The 26220-nt window shown below is 34.5% G+C and overlaps 1 protein-coding gene across 1 annotated transcript in view; it reads left to right on the top strand.

Moving 5' to 3' along the window:
* The first annotated feature begins 248 nt into the window (after window positions 1–248).
* LOC145681597 (uncharacterized) overlaps window positions 249–26220 on the top strand; it is a 41766-nt gene continuing 15794 nt past the window's right edge. Inside the window, exon 1 of the mRNA XM_081753222.1 lies at window positions 249–777. Coding sequence (XP_081609348.1) covers window positions 409–777 — 369 coding nt within the window. The 5' untranslated portion in view covers window positions 249–408. The remainder of the gene's footprint in view (window positions 778–26220) is intronic.

The raw sequence follows: 26220 nt of genomic DNA, 5'->3' as shown, positions 1-26220 counted from the left end.
CTTCAGTATGATGCTAATCATACGTCAAAACGACTCTGCATAAGGCCCTTAGAGTTTATGTTTGTGCCTACTCTAACGAAGCACTCTTTAGAGATGAAGAAAGAAGAAAAATGAAAGGTGAAAAGTAAAGTAAAAGAAGAAAATTTAAAATATTTATAATCTTTGAAGGTTTCCCCTGGACTGCTGAATATTACTTTCTTAATTCCTCGAAAGAGGAGAAAAAAAAAAAAAAAAAAGAATATTACTTTCTTTACCTCACTTGTAGCTGCTAATCTTTGATTTGAATAATGCATAAATAATGTTTTTATTATAATGCGTGCAAGAAGATTGAATCTTAATTTAACACAAATGAAAATGTTGAAAATAAGTACAAAAGAGTCAATATGCAAATAAAAGAATATTTAGGAAATGTGTGACGCCAGAAGTATTTCAAGTAAGAAGTGGAATGTCTTATATCTTGTGCTTAATCAAATGAAACGATTCAAATCTGCTGAAAAATCTCTCAAGCAATCGGGATGCATAAATGACATAGACTGTAGCATGTTGGATGAAACGAAGGATGCTAATGATATGGAAGATATACTTCGCGAATATGGAACTTGCAGTGACGACCAGAAACTTGAAATCGAAGCAGATGTTCTGCTAGAAGAACTCAAATCGAAAGATTCAGAACTTTCTCTGGAGACGTCTAAAGAAAAGCTTATAAACATATTGGAGAAACGAAATGAGATCGTAAAAAATGACTTGAGTATTGACAAATTCAAGGAGACAGTAGAAGTAAGTTAGTCTCGTACCACACCTAACTAATATATAATCTTCGAAATAGTGAAATAGCAATTGTTAATTATAAGGTACAGGTTAAGTTTAATTCCACCAAGATTTGCAGAATTTATAGATAAAATTAAATACGCGATACTTACCGTAACTTGCAAAATACAATTAGATTCTAACATATTTCAATTCACGGGTTAAGTTCCAAAGTTGGGCGTCCGTTTCCAGCAAAATTTTTAAAATTTACAGGAAAGATATGGATAATTTGATCATTTGTGTGCTTGAATATATATATGGGTCTCGAAAAATCTGTTTATTTGTTATATATAAGCGGTTATAAACATTGGACTATACGGCGAGCGGAGGGAACTACTTGGCGCAAGGTAACCAAACAGTTGCATTGTGGGATAGTAACGAGCATTTATGTTATCAACATGGCGAATGTACAAGGGCAATGAACTAACAGTTTTAACATTTGTGAAGCAATACGTTGATAACGAACAAAATCTTTTAAAAGTTTGTGAAGAGCACGGATTGCTGAACCTAATAACAAATTGCAAAAAGTGTCCAAAGGAGATAACGAAAAAACGTTGTGAAAGCGGACGCCCAACTTCGGAATAAATGCCCAATTGACTTTTAGATTTATTAAGGAAGTAATTGAACATGTCACAGATGTAGTTAAAGATATCTTCATATCTGATCATTGTCGGACTGGCCACGTTGGCTACTTGGCAATCGCCAAGGGCCCGAGGCCCAGGGGTCCCCGCAGTGATCACGAGGCGCAAGACCTCTAGGCCTTGGTCGAATTTTCGCGATCACAAATGCTTTCTTTAGTCTTCGTACCAAAAAGATTGCCTCGTCAAGTGAAGAAGTGCATAAAAAACTGTCAAGGTAACTGGAGTAACTTCACGATTATGTTTAATTGTCTCAGTATTATTGTAACTTATTTTGCGATGTTTTGTACTACATATTTATTCAATGCAGAAAATATGATTTTGTCACTTATCATGTTTTGTAACTGACGTGTTAAGTTTATACGTATGGGCAGGGACGTAGTTAAGGGGGGGACCGGCCTCCCCAATTCTTGGCTTGGCCCCCTCAAATATTTATTTAAAACTACATGTTACAAATTGATTTTATGATATAATAAATGAGAAAAATTATCCACAGTAAACTGAAATTATCCATACTTCCAAGAAAAGGTTATTTTTTAAATCCATTTACAGGCTATTCCTTAAACACCAAATGAACAATAACAAGAGTATAAGATCAGTAATTTTGGGTGCCGGGCGTCATCTTCGTTAATATTTCGAGGTTTTTCCAGCCCTTAGCAGGCTCGTGTCCACAGGGGGCAAGCCCCCCCTAACCTTTGGCTGGCCCCCATAAAATTTCACGGTAGGCTTGCAAATGAACTATAATATGGTGATCAAGTATAATATGATTGGGTCGCCCCCCTAGCTTCTACCACCACCACCCCTAAATTTTTGGACTGGCAACGGGCCTGGCCCTTAGAGTAATTAGAGACTTAATAGTCGCCTTGAGGTACTAAGAGCTAAAAATCTTGCGAATGCACTTTTTGTAACCGACTAAGACAAAGCTGAAAGGTCGATTCGACTCAGAGGCTAAGAGGATGCTCCCCCATTGCTGGGTTTTTCAACATAGTACTTTGCTTTAATTATTTTACCAGTAGGTATTGAATGTAGATTTAACTTATTTTAATTATGTCCAACAACGATCATGCGCGCCGACTTCGTGGGTGCACCGGGGCACCTGAACCCACACACATAATTTTGTGGGTGCGGCGCACCCGCAAGATTTTTAGTTTGGATCCGGGATTGAATCTGTTTTTCTTGCGTTTAATTGAGCCGTGTTAACGACTGAGCTAGGGCAGACCCAACTTATCTTTATAATACGGCATATTTTACTTTATCACGGCACAGCCCTTTATGACAGTGTTCATGAAAGATTTCAACTAAAATAAAATAATCAAATAACGAGACTTCCCTGAAAACATATTGGCTAACACGCCCTGCCATTGATATGCACCTACATAAATTTTGGAAAGTTGGCGTCGTTGACAACGATTCTGGCAAAACAGAGAATAGAATGTCAACTATTTGAACCCTTATCTGTGCTGGCAACTCTGCGGCTGAGCGAGAAAGAGTCCGCACATTATCGGGAGACACTAGATAGATAGATAGATAGATAGATAGATAGATAGATAGATAGATAGATAGATAGATAGATAGATAGATAGATAGATAGATAGATAGATAGATAGATAGATAGATAGATAGATAGATAGATAGATAGATAGATAGATATGTAGTGGCGGATCCAGGATATGATCAAGGGAGGGCCTAAACCATAGTTTGCCGTTTTATCCAGTGTAAAGCAGGATTGAAGCCCATACTATGTGATCAAAAGTATCCGGACACCTGGCTGAAAATGACTTACAAGTTCGTTGCGCCCTCCATCGGTACTGCTTGAATTCAATATGGTGTTGGCCCACCCTTAGCCTTGATGACAGCTTGCACTCTCGCAGGCATACTTTCAATCAGGTGTCCATTCTTCATGGAGTGCTGAACTGAGGAGAGGTATCGATGTAGGTCGGTGAGGCCTGGCACGAAATCGGCGTTCCAAAACATCCCAAAGGTGTTCTATAGGATTCAAGTCAGGACTCTGTGCAGGCCAGTCCATTACAGGGATGTTATGGTCGTGTAACCACTCCGCCACAGGCCGTGCAGTATGAACAGGTGCTCGATCGTGTTGAAAGATGCAATCGCCATCCCCCAATTGCTCTTCAACAGTGGGAAGCAAGAAGGTGCTTAAAACACTGCCCTGTGAGAGTGCCACGCAAAACAACAAGGGGTGCAAGCCCCCTACAAGAAAAACACGATCACACCATAACACCACAACCTCCGAATTTTACTGTTGGTACTACAACTGTTGGTCACAATTGGCACTACACACGCTGACAGTTGACGTTCACCGAGCATTCGCCATACCCATACCCTGCCATCGGATCGCCACATCGTGAACCGTGATTCGTCACTCCACACAACGTTTTTCCACTGTTCAATCGTCCAATGTTTACGCTCCTTACACCAAGCGAGGCTTGGCATTTACCTGCGTGACGTGTGGCTTATGAGCAGCCGCTCGACCATGAAATCCAAGTTTTCTCACCTCACGCCCAACTGTCATAGTACTTGGAGAGGATCCCGATGCAGTTTGAAATACCTATTTGATGGTCTGGATAGATGTCTTGTAGCACCCCGAGCGGTTTGGGCGGCGTTTCTTCTTCTGGCGTAAACTGACGATCGCTAGTTCGACTCCGATAGAGTACCACAATGTTTCAGAGAAATGAAACGTACATAAGAACTTGATTGTAGTCTGGATTTATTGGTTGAAGAAGTTGTACAGTCCAGAAAATAAAGATTTACAAGAAAGTGCATAGACTGATTGAATGCAGACTCTCACTAAGAGGAATACGTGAATGATAAAACGTTTGACAGACTAAGTCCAACTAGACACAACCGCAGGTGACAGACCGGACCTCTTCTAATGAAGTGAAATTACGAAGTTGACGAACCGAGATTCAGGGTGAAGAGAAGAGTGACAAAAGTGGTCCCTTCTGGAGGTTTTTTACTTTCCCATTTGGATATTATTGACGTAAGCCTCATGTGGGAGTTCAGTGTTCGTACATCACATAATTTGATACATGTCATTACCATCTTTCTACAATAACTTTAATAAAGAAATTTAAGAACATTGTACCTCTTATCTCTGAGTACTTCACAATGTTTTCGTATGCATCGGTCAGTAATCTTAACCATACATACATCTAATGTCGTTGGTTCTCCATAATCCGGTTCTTGCTCTATGATGCGACATTTCCTTATCATTTAATGAGTTTATTACATTCTCCGATGCATGAAAGTTATTGACATTAGTGAACATATTTACATGTAATGTACAGATCACTTATCAGTGGAGAGAAAAGAACAAAATGAAAGAAAAAGATGATACACAAAAGGGTAGGTAAAGGTGCCAAAGTACGACAGTCTGACTATTACACTTTACGACCCTCTTCAACTGTTGGCGGTCTCTGTACACTATGTGAACAAAAGTATCGGGACACCCCAAAACATACGTTTTCATATTAGGTGCATTGTGCTGAAACCTACTGCCAGGTACTCATTATCAGCGACCTCAGTAGTCATTAGACATCGCGAGAAAGCAGAATGGGACACTCCGCGGAACTCACGGACTTCGAACGTGGTCAGGTGATTGGGTGTCACTTGTGTCAGAAGTCTGTACGCGAGATTTCTGCACTCCTAAACATCCCTAGGTCCACGTGTCTGATGTGATAGTGAAGTGGAAACGTGAAGGGACACGTACAGCACAAAAGCGTACAGGCCGACCTCGTCTGTTGACTGACAGAGACCGCCGATAGTTGAAGAGAGTCGTAAAGTGTAATGGTCAGACTTCTATCCAGACCATCACACAGGAATTCCAAACTGCATCAGGATCCACTCCAAGTACTATATGACAATTAGGCGTAAGGTGAGAAAACTTGGATTTCATGGTTGAGCGGCTGCTCATAAGCCATACATCGCGTAGGTAAATGGCAAACGACCCTCACTTGGTGTAAAGAACGTAAACATTGGACGATTGAACAGTGGAAAAACGTTGTGTGGAGTGACGAATCACGGTACACAATGTGGCGATCCGATGGCAGGGTCTGGGTACGACGAATGCCCGGTGAACGTCATCTGTCAGCTTGTGTAGGGCCAACAGTAAAATTCGGAGGAGGTGGTATTATGATGTGGTCGTGTTTTTCTTGGAGGGGCTTGCACCCCTTGTTGTTTTGCGTGGTACTCTCACAGCGCAGGTCTGCATTGATGTTTTAAGCACCTTCTTGCTTCCCACTGTTGAGCAATTCGGGGATGGCGATTGCATCTTTCAACACGATCGAGCACCTGTTCATACTGCACGGCCTGTGGCGGAGTGGTTACACGACCATAACATCCCTGTAATGGACTGGCCTGCACAGAGTCCTGACTTAAATCCAATAGAATACCTTTGGGATGTTTTGGAACGCCGACTTCGTGCCAGGCCTCACCGACCTACATCGATACCTCTCCTCAGTTTAGCATCCTTGAAGAATGGGCTGCCATTCCCCAAGAAACCTTCCAGCACCTGATTAAAAGTATCCCTGCGAGAGTGGAAGCTGTCATCAAGGCTAAGGGTGGGCCAATACCACATTGAATTCCAGCAGTGCCGATGGAGGGTGCCACGAACTTGTAAGTCATTTTCAGCCAGGTGTCCGGATACTTTTGATCACATATTATATACAGTGAAACCTGTCTTTAGCGGAATCGAGCGGGACTTGCAAAACTTTCCGTTAAAGTCAGGTTTCCGCTTAGTGGAGGTAGACCTTTCCTTTAAAAAAAAAAGAAAAAAAAGATACATGCTTATAAAGGAGCATACTGAGAAAATATATTGCTGTACGTACATTGTTCCATTACAGTACTTCTTACTTCTACGAATAAATATACAAAATAATAATAATAATAATAATAATAATAATAATAATAATAATAATAATAATAATAATAATAATAATAAAATGAATACAAAATATACTATGCACACGTTACTTTATTTTTCTAATAGCCACGCAGGGTTTTCTGTGTACATTGCTGCTTGGCTGCTTGACTTGACTTTCCGCATACACTTTAGCCTGAGAAATTATACTAAGTGAATCAGAATCATTTTTCCGTAAGGTAAATTTTTGCAGTAAAACTTCTGAGGGCCTCTTGATATGTATTTATTCTACACTCTTCTTCGAACTCGGTATCGTATTCCTCTTCTTCTTCTATCTCGTTTTCTTCTTTCCGACATTCCGTATGATTCTTGATTAAGTTGCGGGGATTAAAGACAATTTGTGGGGGTGAATATGAGTAGTGGTTGGGGAAGGTAAACACTGTCCAGAAATATTTAACAAAAGAACGAACATTTTATCGCAGACAGTGTAATGTATATGTCTCACAAAATGTCTAAACGATGTAGTCCGGAACTCAGAATTTTCCGTTAAATGTTTATTTTTCTTTCCGTTGTCCGCGTAACACAGTTTCCGCTTAGTGAAGGGACTTTTACACGTTTTGTTCTCCAAAATTCATGGGACCGTGAAGTATTTCCGTTCAAGACAGTTTTCCGTTTAATAAAGGGTCCGTTGAACACAGGTTTTACTGTATTATATATTATATATATATATATATATATATATATATATATATATATATATATATATATATATATATATATATATATATATATATATATATATATATATATATATATATGGTGCCCCAAAAGTAATGATAAAAAAATGAAACCACAGATTCCGGCACCAAAGCAAAGAAAAAAGTTTATAAGACCTATATATATATATACAGAGTGGACAATTTATCTGAAACATCCGTGATAACAGAGAAACCAAAAAAGGAAGAAAAGCCAAACTTTTGCACTAAGCAACTATAGGGAGGGGACGTCGTTTTACGTAATAAGCAACACAACCCAGTGAACAGTGTTGCCATTCCAGTAAAAGTTGTATTTTTTCAAATGATACTACGTCATATTATTACGTGTTTTAAATTGACATGTTAAACAAAAACTTAAAATACCATATTTATTATTCAGTGTTGCAAACTAAGGATTTTATAGTATTACAAACATCCAAAGTTTGGAAGCCTCTATCACACATACAGCATAACGGAGATGGCCAAGACAAGGCACATTGAAAATGTCTTAAAGTTTGGTACTATTGGCATAGTATGACTTGTTTGGAATGAATAGGAACGAAGTTACAAGGGTTTGAAAATTTGATTTTATAAAAACTTTATTTCGAAAACATGCTAAGATAAGTATCATATCTAATTACTTGTGTGGTTTGCAATTGGCAAACAAATCATTTTGCTGATTATAGCACTTCAATATCTCAAATCGTTCCGGAGATATGATAAACATTGATAAAGTTAGCAACACTGCTAAAAATGGCAGTGCGGTAATAAATGCGATATTTCTGAACAATATTTAAACTCGTTTTGCTTTCTGTCTCTTTTGTAGAATTCCAGGAATAACTTTTGGTAGGTGTAACCAAAACTAGTTCTCGGAATTACATGATTTAAGCAGTGTTGCAAACTTCATCAATGTTTATCATATCTCCGGAACGGTTTGAGATATCGAAGTGATGTAAACGGCAAAATAATTTACACATCCATCGCAAACCACAAAAGCGACTAGATATGATACTTGTCTAAGTATTTTTTTCGAAATAAAGCCTTTCAGACAAATTCAAAATTTCAAGTCCTTGTAACTTCGTTGATATTCATTCAAAACAAGTCATACCTTGGCCATAGTATCCAACGCTAAGGTACATCCGATGTACATTGTCTTGGCCATCTCCGTTATGCTGACTGTGTGATAGAAGCTTTCAAATTTTTGATGTTTGTGATACTGTAACACCCTTAGTTTGCAACACTAAATAATAAATGTGCTATTTTAAGCTTTCGTTTAACATGCCAATTGAAAATATGTAATAATCTGACGTAGTGCTATTTGAAAAAATGAACTTTGAAGGTCCATAGCTCCAAAACTATGGAGCCTACCGTAGTCGGGTCAAGACTTCACTTAGGAACTAGTATGTGCCCTATCCAATTATCCATGTTTCAGAATTCTGCGGTACTTCTGCAACAATTTTTATAGACGTAGTAGGAGAGTACTTCAAATTATATGCCCGTAATCAAATTCCCTCTATAAATATTGCTTCGTGACCACCATAGGATTCTGAAAGATGTGTTTTTGGATAGTTCACATAATAGTTCTTAAGTGAAATCTTGACCCGACTACGGTAGATCCTATAGTTTTGGAGCTATGGACCTTTAAAGTTCATTTTTTCATGTTTTCGGCAGCTTATAACTCCGAAAGGAAGCATTTGTGTTCCTAGGTTGGTCTATACTTTTTGTCTTATCTTGGTGTCAGGAATCACCTCCCAAACGTTGTCGGTGTTATTTTGAAACACCCTGTATAATTCAAGTATAAGGTACGACTGCGTATTATTATTTCTTATGTGAATATTACACACAATGCACGTAGATAATAAGCACAATTATATAGTAAGATATTATAAATCTTTCATAAATAAACACGTTTCTCTTTTATTTATTTATTTATTTGTTTTTATTGTTATGTATTCCGATTTGAATTGCACGTTCACGAACACAAATGAATAGTAAACACTGTTCCCTTAGATGATGAGGACTACGTTTTAGGTTTTAACTACATATTAGTCCAATAGATGTACTATCGAAGGAATGAAAACTATAAAACATATGGAATTGGCATAGAGATAAATGTGCATTCTCGCTACACTTCTTATTGCACTTGATTTTATCACTCTGTTCTTCTGGATATCTTATTATAATTACAAAAATGACTATGTATTTTATAAATTTGTTACAGGTATGATGGATATTGACTGAATATATTCTTATTTTCAACGCGTAAAAACCTGTTTTCAACATAGTAATCACTCAACTAGCGACTGCAATTTTTGTTCTGTTGCTTTAGCTGCTCCTCTTCCACTATTACTTCCCATGTTTGCAATGTTCTTTCTACTAGACTTGAAGAAAAGAATTAGTAGATGAAGAAAGCGTTTTTCATTTCTCCTACACGAAGTAAACTGACAACTATGGAAAGAGTCAATATCTACTACTACACAAAACTATGTACTTATTCCTCTAAAATAATAATTAACAACTGAGAAAATTTCTCATGAAGTTTGTACCGGGAAATACCCAATTTAGGATTTTGAAAAGATATATTTCAGAAACGCTGACGTAACATATAAATATAAAGATGAAGTGATGGCCAGAGAAGCGTTAGCTAGGTTGTTAACATTTTCTTTGCCAAAAGTATCAATAAAGGATGACACATACATAATCTTAGGAATCATAGTGTATGTGAGTCGAATTGTTAAAATTTGAGCGACTGGGATGAACAATCACAAGGTTGAATTCGGACTACAGTAATGCGTTTAACGGTCCCACCGGAAATCAAACCTTGGACACCTTTGGTTGTTAACTCTAAAAAATAAAATTACCGGCACCCACTCATAATCCTCAAAACAGATGAAGAATAATCGTATTTTAAACCTTGAAATATATAGTTAGGCCAATAAAAATAGCGGTCAGTTGGCAATTCTAATAGGGCCCCATGCACAGAAATCGTGCGCGCTCTCTACTATAGCAACGGGAAGGGCAACGAAATGGAAGAGAAACTTGAAATATACATAGGAAATAAATAAGAATGTTGTATACAGGTTATAGAAACACCAAGTTTTTCCTTGCTCAAGATCTATTGTGTAAGACATAATCAAATAGGTTATGGTACCAAATAAAGTATGCGAAATTTGTAAATGATAGGAATTGGTCATAGAGTAAGTAGATGTTTTGAAATTGGCCTTAAAATATATAGATATTTCCAGGCTGTCGAAGAACGGGAAATGTCAAGGAATTTTGATTTGCGAAGAATGAGATTTTAAAAACATTTTAAAATAACAATTTTGAGACTTTCAAATGTGGTTGAGGGCTTGTTCTTTTTTAATTGGCAACTTTAGACTTATCTATGTTTTCCACTAATTATGAGCAACTGTGCTATACACATTATCTGTTCGCTTGTGCAGTGGAATATCATATTGGTGAATCATCCACAAAATGTAGTTGAAATCGACAATGTTTTTTGATTCACGCATAATTACAGCTTTTTTCCTTTTTCGTTCCAAATAGTACCAATTTTTTCAGAATTTCCTTCTGGCATTAAGTGAAAATAGCATGTAACTCAAATGAGAGGATTTTAGGATTCAGTTACTGGTATTTGATCTTCTGTGTTTTAATTAGCAAAGAGTGCTTACGTGTTTATGAGTTTACAAAAATTATTGATAAATTTGCACATCAGTGTATGCAGTACGTCAATACTCAGTGCATAGCCAGACTAATTTCATCGGACTTTTGATCTTTCAATATGAGATACCTCTACAGATATCAACGTATACGATCTACTTTATGCTTATAATATATTTATTAATATGTTATAAATTTGTAGGTTCATATTTATTCATTCTTCATCAACAGTTATACATTTGTAATGACTTGTTCATGATAATGAGTTTCATGATTTATTCTCGTTTTTAAATTGTTCGGACATCAAAAATGATTCAGCAGTTGATGAACAACATTTTTTTTTCAATACCAATATGAAAGTCCGAAGTTTTATAAAACAAGATTCTTTCAGACAAGACGTGTAAAAAGTATTTTGTAACAGAAATACAGGTTTTGAGAAGGAGACAAAAAAAAAAAAGTGTTCTGGGGTAGAAGCGCGTGCTGCCATGGGGACACCCTTATTAACACCCTTCTCTAAAAATATAATATGCGGCAAAACAAATAGTACTGAAAACACATCGTTGATATTTACTTATTTATTTGTTGTATAACATAATGAAACAATAAAATAAATGTTGTCAAAGGTATTGCAACATATTACTCAACAAATATTGTAAATTTAAGAGGAATCGCATTTGTACATTATGTGTTCAAAATGTTGACCATTACGTCTCACACATTCTTCATAGCGGTCCTGTAGATTGACGAACATGTTAATGAACATGGGTTGCTCAACGACCCAAAAAATAAAATCGAATCTTCTCTCTTAACTCCAGTATAGTGGTAGGGGGGTTATCTATCCGTAAAATTGCTTTCGTCAGCATGCCCCATATGTAGGCATCTGGAACCGTGAGACCAGAGGAGTGAGAAGGATATGGAAAATCCGTTCCACCGCAAATCAAGTGATATCCATCTTGCTGCTTCCATTGTTGTTGTAACGACGGATATTTGGTACAGCAAAAACGGCGCAAATAATGCAAGAATGAATCAAATCAGCTGTCGATTAATTTAGCGACCAAGTTAAACACGGCTTTCATCACTGAACCATATGTTATTGATGAAATCTTCATCTTACATGCCATAGCTCAGGCACGTAGCCAAGGGAGGGGTCCGGGGGGTCCGGATCCCCCCTTCGAGACGAGAAATGAAAAAAATAAGGAAGTATGAAAAAATGAAATGAGAAAAAGAAGGATCACGTTAAAAACTTAAAAAGAAATCAGGAAGCTTTTGGTTACTCTTTCTTAATACACACTGAGCACGGCTATGTGATAATATGTAAAAAAAAAACACTATCACGTAACAGTTTCAACACAATAACTGCGTCTTCATCAGACTTCCACTCCTACTGGCTGCTTGAGAGTTGGTCATCACTTATATACTCTCCGGATAATTAAAAGTTGATCTCCGGAAAGTATATAAGTGATGACCAACTCCCAAGCAGCCAGAAGGAGTGGAAGTCTGATGAAGACACAGTTATTGTGTGGAAACTGTTACGTGATACTGTTTTTTTTCTTTTTGCATTTTATCACATAGCCTTGTTCAGTGTGTTATTGTGTATTAGTACAAAATGGAAACAAGGCCTGATAGAATAGTTACTGTTTCTTAGGAGGAGATTTGTATTACTTGAAATACATGGTGGCGAGGTGATCGAGATATCCTGGAAGAGTCAGGGAATTTGAAATTTCTAGAAAAGTTACGGAATTCTCAGAATTTCAAGAAGAATTACGGAATTCTCAGAATTTCTGCTACTAGTCAGGGGGATTTCAAGGGAGATTTCAAGCTTCGGAAAGTATAATATACATTTTCGTCATCGCATCTTTGCAGTATCAAACATGTTAATTCAAAAACAATTTTCTACTGCTCCTTTAACCTGTCATTGGAACAGACAGTAGTTGGCGGAATAATAAAAACAAAAATGTATGTGGAAAGAAAGTTCTGTTAACATTTGATTCAACAGAGAAAGGAACGCAGATGTTGTAAAATATTTTACAAGACATTATTGAGTATGTACTTTTTATAATAGTGAATATGTACTTTTTTTATAATAGTTGAGGTCATAATGAAAGGAAAATTGTTATATTTGAATGAACAGAGGAAGGATGTAAATATTGTAAATTCTTTTTCAGCACGTTTATTATTATTATTATTATTATTATTTTACTCGAGATTTCTCATAGTTTTTTATTAAAATACTTATTAACATATTCTCATTTTATTGTCCTAAGAAACCAATATATGTTGATAGTAAAGTAGTTTAGATTGCTCGAGCTCCTGGGCATTCAGAATTTCATGTCACCCCCCCCCCCCCCCGCCCTTCCCGTTACGAAATCTTGGCTAAACGAACCAATATATGTTCCAGTAAAATATTAGTTTAGAATGATCGAGCCTCTGTTGTGATGACCACAGTATGTCATGTCACAGACCCCCCCCCCCCTTCACGAAATCCTGGCTACGTGCCTGCATAACTAATACTCCAGAGCCATACCGTATGAGCAGAAATAGAGCTCTACAATAAACACCTCCTCCGTTGTGAGTAACATTATATTCGCGTCAACTGCACATTACGCTAGTCCACACACATGTAACGCTCACAGCTCATACCACATTGCGCGCCATCCGTATGTGAATTTCAGTATTGTTTGTTTTGCTGCATATTGTACATAACAAAGACTAAACTGTATTTAATAATTTGCAGTGAAATGAAAGAAAAGGAAAAAGGAATGGTTAGAATTTGGGATTCGAATTGTCGTAAAATAATTCAATTTGTTTCCAGTATTTTGTGGAAGTAACGAAGTTTCATGATGTCTAATTCCTATTTTAATGTTAACATATTTATACCTTTACTGTGGCGAAAAAAAAAACGTAAATGAGATCTCCATTATGTTCATATCTTTCTGTTTTATATCTTGTTCTTCGACAAAAGTCCCAGAGTTTTGGGACTAGGATAGCAGAAAAGTTCTGTCTTGCTGACAGTTCGCTATCATGTGCTACACTGAATGAAGGAAATGGATCCACAGGATCGATCACGTTTTAGATTGCAAAAGTTGCAATTTTTTGCACATGTTGATACTAGCTTAAACACCGAGTTTTTGCCTGTCAAGAACTGTAGGGCGTTTTCGGAAATTTTGAAACTACGAACTGAGTAACTTTTTTCGCTCGTGTAAATAATGCTTCCGGACACGATTTTATTTTTCTCAAGAATAAACTGTTCTCCTCTTGCTTTCTGGCGATAGTATTCATTATTGGAAAATAAAATTTTGAAACATCCAAATGTGTGAACCTAATAGTGAATATAAAGTAATAAAGAATTATTTACTTGTTTTAGTTCATCACTTTCACTTCTTATCTTAGGAACTTAACGATGCTTAAACGCCTAGATTAAACATAATAACTGACTATGCCGAAAAGAAAAAGAAGTAGCAATTGCACGTTGATTTGATGCTGCGTGGCATCAGAAAAATATTTTATACAATTGTCAACAACAGGCTTTATTTACGACAGTATATTGTTGTAAAAGATGATCGAGAAGGAAGAGAAGTAAGGTGCATAGTAAAAGCTTTCTGATATCTATACAACTATCTTGCTACATCACTGGTGATTTAGCGCGGTAGTTGAAGTTGCAGAAGCAGAATCGAAAGTGAAGAGGTGTTGTAATTGTAGCGTTCGGTGTTCGTTGTATCCAGTGTTCTTCTGGATCAGTCCAAACATGATATTAAACATGAGATATCAAACATGTCAGTTTCCAAGTATTCAAAAACCACCCTCAATCCTTCATATTGTTAGATAATTCTTTATCACGGATTTGGAAAGTACCAAGTAACAAGTACTTTGCTTTCTGTAACATTTGCTGGAGTGTCTTTTCGCTGAGTGACATGAGGCGGCAAGCACTATCAAGTCACATGCAAGGTAAGAAGCATATATAGATGGCCGTGTCCATCTCAACATCAGGAACAGTTAGTGTCTTTGTAAATTGAAGAAAACGTATCAATATCTTGTACTACCTCTTGACTTAGAATATCACCCTATTGGTATCTCATCTGTGCAGTGCTTAAAAGTTTCTGATAATGCGTACTCAAATGGAGATTCTCTGACGCAAATAGATTCGAGTTCAGGGACAAAACAAAATAGTTTACAAGGATTCTTAGTTTAAAAAAAATAGAAAAGCATAATTATGATGATATATTCAAGATATAATGATATCTATCAATGCATATTGCTACTAAAGATGTCATAATATTAAAATTTACGTTCCCAGATAGTTAGATCACCAGGAAATCCAGCTTCGACGGACAAAATATCATATACCTTAATTTATGGGTTATCATCATACTTTAGAAGTGGTTTAAGTTGTTGAAGGAATGTAATTACTGTGTTGTGGGTTGTGATGAATCTCTTAATAAAGTGTCTCAAAAGAAGCAGATAGACATAAATGTGTTATTCTGGAATACCATGGGAAGGCAAATGTGTACGTGTTTTTGACATTGGTGTTTTTAGAGCATTCTACAGTTTCTGATCTTTTAATCGCTTTCAAAGAGGCTCTTTCGCTCTTGAACTTAAAGAAAAATGTTCAAATTTCAATAGATAGCCCCAATGTAAACTATAATTTCTGTACACCTTCAAGTCAAATATCAAGACTCACATGATACTGACTCTATAATAAGTACTTGATACAAAAAGCTGTGGGTTACTTACTTTGACTGGAGCATTTAAGGCTGCAATTGAAATAATGGACTGGAGAATCGTTTAATTTCTAAGAGATCTGTATAATTTATTTAAGGATGTGTCAGCACACTGCTGAGTACACTCACTAAAAAGGTTCAAAAAAATTCCAGTAAAATTCTGTTCTGTGTTGGCTTGAAAATAGTAGTGTTGCTCAGTGATCCTTTAACATCTATCTGTATCTTCTGCTATATGTTCAAGGTTTTAGGAAGAATACCTCGTCTGGTAACAATTAAGCTGGTCTTCGAGCTATCAGATCTTGACAAGTAAGTTGAAAGAAGATAAAATGCTTATTCCTAACCTGTCTTTTTTTAAGTCCCTTCCTTCAGAAGAAAAACGTTTCCTTACTGAATTTCAGACTGATACTCCTCTCAACCATTTCTTTACTGCATTTTACGGGCTATTAAAAAACTGTAATGCAAAATTCTGTAAAATCAGAAGCTTTTAATTATTCGAGTTCCCGTATATAAATTGATGTAGAAAATGAAGAAAATTTTCTTCTTGTGAAAAAGATTGAATATTGGTTTTTCTACACATACTGCTTTTAAGAAATGTCAACTATTAACCGATTTGGTCATTTTTGATTTTCGCTGAAATTGCAGAAAGTTTTTTTTTTTTTTTTTTTTTTCAGAAATTTGTTCTCAAATTTCTAGAAAAGTCACCTTTAATTTATTAATTGACTAGAGCTCTTTCGTGTTTCAACCTTAACATTTCTATAGGATTTGATGTTGAAGTGAATCATATGAGTCTCTTTCAGCCGAACTAGTAAAAATATATATATATATATATATATATATATATATTTTTTTTTTTTTTTTTTTTTTTTTTTTTTTTGATTGTAATAGGGCAAAAAGAGTTGTGAGGCAGTTTAAAGAGTTTTGTTCGAATCGCAATCACAAAATAATTATAAGTAAATATTCTAAAACTTTGCAGTGTTTGGATGACTTTTGGCTAAATAATTGGGATACTTGAGTGCAATGATTTAAGAGATGTTGTTAAAACGATCTTGATTTTCCCTCATGAAAATTCAAATCCAAAAAGAGAATTTTCAATCAATGCGGAATGCGGAATGCGTAGTAGAATGCAGAATACGATTCAGTAGCTTCTTCTGGTGGTCTTGAGAAACTATCCATAAGCAAATCCATGACTCATTATAAATGAAATGTTCGTACTCGTTTTGTAGAAGCAAAAATCAACGACCATGGGAAGAACAAAAGAAACTAAGAAAAAAGATAAGGACAGAAAATTAAAGATCATACTGAACGACCTTGAACCTAACTGTAAGAAGACTAAAATAATGAAATATGTGCGTAATATTGATGAGCAAATAAAACGTTCGAAGAAGTGAAGCGAATTATATAAAACTATGGACCTTTTTTTCTAAAGATATGTCGTTAATATACCGCAGCCAGTATTATGCACATACATCTACCCTTTTTCGATGAATGTCTCGTTTTGACTCTTTTCTTTAAAATGTGAAGAAATTTTTATCATGTGGCTAAAGTTACAAAATAAAGTTTCAGAGAAGATGCTTAATCCCTTGCTTTGTACAAGATTATTTATTACGTAAGTGTTCCACAATTTCATAATAAAATACGTTGTATTTTTTATTATTATTTTATTGTTGACTTAGAATGTAAAAATAGAAATCAATATTTTAATTTTTTTAATTTTATCGAAATCTTTATGTTTATTTCAGACAAGTGGATTTCTTAGGTTTTTTTTTTTTTTTTTTTTTTTTAATCCGCTTGTTAAATTGTCCAAACAAGCCGGAAAAGAATAGAGTTATGTCTGCATATTGGAATTAGGTTTGTCTCCTTTGTATAACTACCATGTCATATACAACGGTATATGCAACAAATTGTAACAAACTATAAGAACTTTCTAGCTGTTTTATGCTGATGAACGTATTTCTCTCAAACTGACATTTTTCTACACATGTCGAAATTTTGGATTTGGGACACTACAGGTAGTATTTTTCCACGTTTCAATACTACTTCTTCCGTGGTATATAAACTGAGAACTTCCTAGGTTTATTAAATTCGGTCTCTAGTACTAGCAGATCAACACCTTAACCTTTCAGAGATAAACAGCTGAGTCTGCAACGCTAACTCGGAATTCAACCTATCATATGAGAAGTAACACTCTCAATTACCATCTATCCTAATTCTCTCTTGCACTGGATAAGTAGTGAATCCAGTCACCCGTACCCAGCGTCTCCACCATGACAATATGCCTTAGTGGCACTATTATAGGGATGAAAGTAGAGCTTAAATACTACAATCAGTGCCATAAAGACACACAAACTTTACCAATCTCGTATTGGTAATTTTAGTCTTTTCTCAGAAAGGAATTGCTTGACACAGAATTATGTTTTACATTTGAGTTTAATAATCTTTCATTAAATACATCAGAGTGTTTAATGTAGCGTAGTGAAGTTATGTGTGCAAGGAATATATTTCTCTCTAACCTGCTTCCCTCTTAGGAACCTGGAAACGGCTCGCTCTTATAGATCGATGATTGAAACTTGACGCGAAATCCACTGGATACATCATATTAAAAAGTATCGTATATTGTCGTTTTCATCAAACTTACAATAGATGAATTTGTTCATCTTCTTAACATATATACATATATATTTCTAGGTCATAAAAATATCATAATGAGTTATCCTTCAGCGCTTGTAAGTACATGATATCTTAGATTGTCTTGCACATATGATTCATAGTCTTATTAACTTTTTAGTAGTTTACTTAACTATCAAGTAGTTTAGAAGCCTTTGATTCTTCTAAAGACTTTTTTTTTTTCAATTATCTCAATGAAATTCATTTTAAAATGTCGTTGAGCTTTTCATTACGCTGTTTCAATTTTCGAAAGTATACCTGGACTCAACACTAATATTACAAAACTAATGGATTCACGAAAAGTCAACAAAATCTCATACTGAAGTGGATTATTAAGGTAGTTTACTACGAAGGAGCAAGCAGAATATTTTCGTAAATTGTATTATTATTGGAAATAATTTGTCTTTAATGTTTCTCAGTAACATTGAGCAGCAGGTAATTTGGATAATTATATTTTCAATCTAATACGTAAAAATTCAAATATCAATTTTTTTAAGTTCAGTAACATAATTAATACTTTTGACTTGAAACACTCTCAAGTTGTTCCTATATTTCTTTTCAAACTTACAGACTTATTGTAATTCTTTATATATAAAAGTAATAACCCCAAAACATGCTTATCACTTATTGTAAAATATTATAACTTAACGAGTTGCCAATACTGGTCACCAAGTCTTAGTAACATACTCACTTTCGTGTGTCAGTGTTATCTAAATTGTAATCAGAACATGGCTAATACTGCGCAAAGTACACACATATAAGTTTTAAGTAGAACTAAACTTATTCGACAAGTATTAGTGAAGAGAAATTCAGCTAACAGTTCACTCACTAGTTTTGAGCTGCTGGTGAGATGTTCGTTAGAAAATAGCTAGGATGAAATATGACTTAATGATAACAGTAATTTTTATCGATTTCTTGGACACATACAGCGAGTGACGACAAATTTGCCCAAAGAAGTACAAACAGTATAACAAAAAAGATTACAATAGCTAAAGTAATACAAATAAAATTATACAAGTGACAACCGAGTACAGTGAGATATACAAATATACAATGACCGCTTAAAAAAAAGCAATGAGCAAGTTGGAAAATATCTAGAATAGAATAAAATTTATTTGCAGTGTCGATTGTTTTATAAATAGATGATTTCAGAGTAGAAGTTTTAGGAAAAAAAAAGCGAATAAAATTTCTAGTGTTATGGTAAGAACTTGTTACGGAAACTAAGCCATCAAGAAATAAACTTCCATGAAGAATTTATGAAAATAATAATAATAATAATAATAATAAGATCGAAAATATATCGCCTATTGGCAAAAGACAAAAGATCCAGTTCTTTGGATATACTAGACATATTCTTTAAAATAGTGAACTTCCATAATAACCAGGCTAGGAAGTTATTCTGAGTAGACTTAATAGTGTTTACGAAATATTTGATCCAAATCACCGTACCATATTCCAAATGAGAACGCACATTACACATGTAGATTATTTTACAACTATTGATATTTAAAAAAAATACGGCAAAGCCATTTTAACATTGTTATTTTTTTCTGGTCTTCGATGACTACCTGTAAAGTTTTGAAATAATAATTTTTTATCGAATATTATTCCTAAATCTTTAACCTAAGTTCCAAATTCAATATCTTGACTACCTATTATATATTTGTAAGAAAAAAGAGCAGTTTTCCTGAAAAAAGTTATATCTTGAGTTTTGGCAATATTCAAAGGTAGAAAATTATTCTTTGAGCATTTAACTATTTAATAATATATCAATGTTTTCTTACAACTAACCTGATCTTGAACAGTATTAATTTCATTAAAGATTTTAATATCATCAGCATACATCAAATATTTACAGAATAACTTATATGGTAAATCATTTATATAAAGTAAAAACTGCAAGGGATCCAAGTTAGAACCCTGAGGTGCTCCAGATGTTAATGTTATAAATAGAGAAAGTATAACCATTATAACTAACTCTAAATCTCCTATTGAATATGAATCTAGCCATTTTATTATACGATTAGACAATTTGTACTTATACAGCTTACTTATTAATAAATGATGAGACAGTTTATCAAATGCTTTGCAAAATTAAAGTAAATAACATTAGTTTGACCACCAGATCAGTTTGATCAGTTTGAAAGCATAAACGTTATCAAGTTTGTAATAACTGATTTTCCATTTATAAACCCATGTTGATTAATATCCAACTGATCACATACAATGCTATACAAGTAGTTGTACATTATTTTTTAATAAAAAAAAACTTTAGGATTAACATTCATTATAGAAATAGCTCTATAATCATTGATATTATTACTATTAGTCTCGGGTATGGTGTTATGGCTAGTACCTTCAGGATAAATATTTTCATTTAAACTCTAATTAAATAAGGATGCTAAGATTGTGAAGTTACTATGGTCACCTTTCATAATGAAAGCAGGTATTCTATCTATACCAGATGCAGATTTGATCTTTAAGGATTTAATAACATCTCTTACAATTTAGTTATAAACAGAGGTGGTTTCCTCTCACACAAGGTTTTCGATTGTCAAATAAGTATACGTATTACCAATAGTTGGAATAGTCTGATAAACTGATGTAAAGAACTCAGCAAATAAGTTTGCCAACACTCACAATCAACAATCAAGGAATTATTTTTAGCGACTCCACATGAAACTTTGTTATTACCCTTAGATATGTATCTCTAAAATTTCTCAGCATTACTGTTTAACTGATTTTCTGTTTAGCTCTGATAAATACGTTTGTCAACTTTTAGTTGAATCTTAGAGGCTTTACGGTCATTGACAAATAATAATTAGTCTTCATAATTGGATGTAATTGTGCACCTCTTCTGAGTCAAATTATCCTTTAATAAAGAAATGGATTCTTTGAATACCAATAAGGATTCGGAATATTATTTACCATAGCTAATACAATTATTTTTTCAAGATCTAAAACCGCTTCATTTATATCTGTTTTTAGCAAAATATTATGTCAGTCAGTATTAGCTAATTGTTGATATAATAATATATAATAATCACCTTTAGCAAATTGAAAACATTCGGAAAACTTATTTAGTTTACAACCCTTAGATAAAAATACAATAATTTCAATCAGGTAATGAATGAAGATGTACTATATACTAATAAATTTTTCTTGGCACTGAAATAGTATTGGTATCAAGATCAAGAGCGAAGACGGATGGTTCAACTCATTGGTTAGAGTTATCCAGAAAAGTAGATAATAACTGAAACTATTTTTGAGTAATAGGGTATTCCTGAAAGCTGTTCATTATTTAACCAATCAATTTTGGATTTATGTATCTGGAAAATAATCGTAGTCTGTCTGAATATCGGACAACCAGATTTCTGTTAACGCAATTATATCATATTCGCAGTCAAAAGTTGAAGAGAAAATAATCATTACACTTAGTTCTTAGTCCATGAACATTTTGGTATCAAATTTTAAGGTTGAAATTCATTATGTCTAATAGGAGAATTATGATTGTTAATGATAAGCTATGATTCCTCAATGTACCATAGAAAGGTCTAATAAGAATACCTGCAGGCCACACTTTAGGGTCATTAATTCGTGAGAAATCCGATTTGTTTATCTTTACATGAAATTCAAAATAAGAATCATAGTTCAGTCTTTAGTCTAATGCAGACCCTTTAGCTACATTAAGTTCCTTAACAATTTCTTCAACTTATTCACTAGTAACTAACGGGTTGAATCTTGTCACAAACGGAGCTTTTTTCCTTGATTTAGACACCAGATTTGAATTACCTGAGCAACAATCAACAGTGAATTTCCTTAGTTCTCTTCAATAACTTGAGTTTGGCAAATTATTAACCTTTCGGACTTGAAATAGCTTGTTATTACTGGATATTACCTGGAACCAAGATGAAGGTGTTAACTTAGAGCGCTGTCTCATGCTTTTCAGTTTCACTGTTATCAGTTTAATTTGAGAAATGATCTTGGTCATTGATGTTAGGAGTTGGTATAAGATCTAGTCCCAAGTTCTAGTTTTGAGTTGAAATTTTAAGGGTATGCACGTATTCACCTACTAATAGATCTCTTAACAAAATGTTTTCTTTCTTTAAATTATTTCCTTTTTAAGTTCAAGGAGTTCACGCGAAAGTTTACTTTTGATTTCATGTACACTGAACTCAAGTAATTTCGATATTATTTCAATCCACAAAGAACCATTACAACAAGATAACTGGCCATGTTGTTTTTGTTTACTACCTAAGACACATAATTGCCTACTACTGGCTGAATTATCACGAACAGATAATTTATCTTTCTTAACACAAGCGTTATATTTAAACTCACTTAACTGAATGTGTTCTTTCCTACTTAGTTGTTCGAAGCGAGCAGAGTGGCATCTTCTTTGGCATACATTACATTTAATAGTTTTTTGCTTTCCATAGATACATTGATTACATTATGAAGAATCATCAACTAGAGATGCCATTTAATATTTACATAAATAACACAAGTTAAAAAAATAAAATAAACACAAAAAAAATAAATAAAAGTATAATTCAGATGATCAAAAGGAATCTGATCAAACAAAATTAAAAAAAAAAAAAAAAAAAAACAGCCTCTCAACTGGCCAGAAGATCTAAAATTACTGAAGACCTCACGACCCTACTTATTATGTTGGAAGATGGAAGAGTTTCTGCTTAGCCACCACAGAGACTTACTGCAAGATACTAGCATATCTCGAACTGCTCACGGTGTTTCCAGTTCCACCTCGTGGAGAAAGGTAACTTATATTCCTGTAAATTGCTTATTAACTAGATTATTTAACCAATTTCTATCCTAGCTGCCGCCAAGTGAGTTGGTATGCGTGGGTTTTCTCGGGTTCTCTCGTTTCTTTCCACTTCCGTCATTCCACCAGTATCATTTAACTCATCATCACCGTCTTCCTTAGTCTCGGTGCATAGTTGTGGGACGTTAAACTCAAAAAATCCCAATCCCATCCTAGTTTGCAATAATTCCCAATCTTCTCTGTCTTTTGTATCCCTTTGTTAAATATTTTCCAAATATTGTACACCTATTTAAATAAACAAAAATCTCTAATTTGCCCTTATATTTAATATTTAAAAAATCATATCAAGAAAAGAAAGTCATTTAATATCAAGAAAACAAAAAGAAAGAAAAAAGAAAAAGGCTCTTAATGATCAGTTTTAAGTGTTCAGCGGAGTTGGCATTTGAAACTTGTATGGCGACTGATGTAGAAGTGCTATACCCATCCATACCCTGTAACCATCTATACGCTGTATAGCATAACCCTCAACTCAAGAGTTTTCACTTCAACTTTTCTGTGAATTCCTGAACAAATTTATCCGTGTGCTGTTGAATACGTTCTTACTAACTCATACGAAACAGAGCAATCAAATGGACAATAATAATCTTCGAAATAACATAAAAAATAATTACTAACTGATACGACATATTTATATCTATTAACAATAAATAAAAATTCTCGTACGTTAAAACATCCAAAAACAGTGAATTCTAGGAACACATTGTAAAAGGTTGCATTTTACACAAATTACGCTAAATAAATAAAGCTAGAATTACCATCTTTAATTTGAGTTTTCGACCACTATTTCTTTCCTGTAATCTTCATCAGCGTACAAACCTGTTCCAAGAGAGTACAGATCCTTCAGATATCCATAATGCCTGTTCTTTCTTGTAAGGCTAATAAATATTTACATTTATGCGCATAAATATCAATCGAAGCATTCATATGACTCTAAACGTACCATAAAAGGTGTTAAAATTCTTCACAAGCATTATCGAAGAATAGTGTTTGAATCATATTGATATTACATTAAGACTAGACAAACAGGTTTAAACTTAAACTTTGGATATCTTGATAAACAGTGGAATCATATAATTACCTCTTAACTACAGTTAATACTTCGGAGAAGGAAAAGTGGGTCGTGTCTATCAGATTTTAACTCCTTCAGAAAATTAATAAGAACTAAACGATTAAATTTATGTTATTCACGTAAAGAAAAATATGAGAAGTTTTCAACGCTCTTCATGTTGCACACCTGAATGTTCAAAGAAAAATAGCCGAAGTATTAAGTTAATCTGAGACTTTGTCCCAGAATATAAGATTTTTGGTGGTTTTGTGAACACTTTTATGGCAAAGGCTAGAATTGATACCTGGCAATAATATAAAAAATGGGCAAGCACGTTTAAAGAAAGTGATTATTAGTTCTCTTGGGTGTTATGCATATAAACGTAAGTATTTATTCAACTTAGAAGAAAGAAGAGACGTTATGAATATCTGAAAGGTCTGCACTTCTTTACGTAGTTAGAACAAAGTAATCGCAACGTAAGTTTGTAGAAGATGAAAGATAAATGTAAAAACGTACTGAAGGCATTCAATATCGACACATCATATTTTTCAAACCTTAAACAGAAGGAACTAGATACTTAGCTTTCAAACCTCGTACAATTCGTTAACGAAACGTAGAGATGTGAGAAGAAAGTAGAGAGAGATAGAGTAATCCAGTTGTATGTCACTATTAACCATTGTGAAAGTTGGGCAGTCTTTATGGTATATAGCAGATATTGCTGAGGACGTGCTTGAGACTAAAGAGGTCTGAAGCTAATATAGAACATAAGTAACTTACGATGAAATAGTGAACAGTGTTTTATCCAATCTCATTGTTTTTTTTTTGGGGGGGGCGGGAATCTGAAGTTCTAGGGGGAAGCCTATTGAAAATGTGGAAAGTAACCATGTACCTTATGCAATGCATACCTTTATATACTGTGTGCAAAGAAACCGTCTATATACTTTTAGAGAACTGTATCTTTGTTCTTCACTGGGGCCGCGGTGGCTCAGTGGTAGAGCGTTCACCTCTGGTGCTTGGGGTCTCGGGTTCGATCCCAGCCCCCGCCAAGTGAACTTTGTGGTGGACAAACACCGTGTGCGTGGGTTTTCTCGGGGTTCTCCCGTTTCCTCCCACTTTCTTCATTCCACCATTTCATTCATTACTCATCATCACCGTCTCCTTTAGCCTAACCGGCATAAGCGTGGGACGTAAAACTCAAGGATTTCATTTTTTGTTCTTCACTGCTACACATTAATTTTTAACTGTTGAAATATAAAGCTCCTCCATATACAAGACTTATTAGTAATAATATTTTGATCAGATAAAGATTCATATTCATTCATTTATTAAAATATTAAGACTAATCTAGAAGGTTCTTACCTTTTCATAAACTAAATAATACACATTTTTAATAAACTAACATCAGTACAATTCTTCTTGGGAATGCATTATACCCGATTTTTTATATTTCTTATATGGAAAAGTTCCAATTCAAGATTATCTTCCATGAATATTAACACAAGTGAACTTAAGTTATGTGGTGTAAGTTGTTGTCTTAATTTAGTACAAATTCGTGCCACACTTGTGAAGGATCTTTCAACTTTGCAGGTACCTATAGGACACACACTTAATATGGCTGCTAGATGTCAAAGTGTAGAAGAAACATCCCCAATATCATCTACTTGAAGTTTACATAACATAACACTCAACTTCATATTCTTCTCTGCATACTTCTTTAAAATTGAATTAAAATACTTATATTCAAGTACGCACTCTTCAAAATTCAAAGTAAAAAAATCACACTAAGATTTGAGTTCTTGTATTTTTTTTTATTTTTTTTTTTTTTATTTTTTTTTTTTTTTAAATACTCGGATTCCACTTTGTGAAACCTTTCGTTATGAAAGTACCATCAGAGCCTTTTGGAAATGGTCTATCTTTATAATATGTATGTACTACATACTGAACAAAGGGCACTACCATTGTCTAGTGGCAAAAGCCACATGTGGGTTTTTTCTTCTGTAAACACGACATACTATCATCAACGTTCTAGTCGACTAAATTTCGGACACTTCAAATAACTCTATTATACAGAAATATAATACTCCAAGCATTACATCTCAAAAAGTACAAATACACCACATTAAAACCCAATCAACACAATGATATTTTTTGTCGTTGCTTCGTTCTGATTCATATTGCTTTGTGTTCAGCCTCTCAGATAAGAGCGAATTTTGC

This window comes from Thermobia domestica, chromosome 3 (genome assembly GCF_964235325.1).
Source record: "Thermobia domestica chromosome 3, izTheDome1.hap1.1, whole genome shotgun sequence".
Classification (NCBI taxonomy): domain Eukaryota; kingdom Metazoa; phylum Arthropoda; class Insecta; order Zygentoma; family Lepismatidae; genus Thermobia; species Thermobia domestica.
This window is presented reverse-complemented; position numbering and strand designations above follow the sequence as displayed.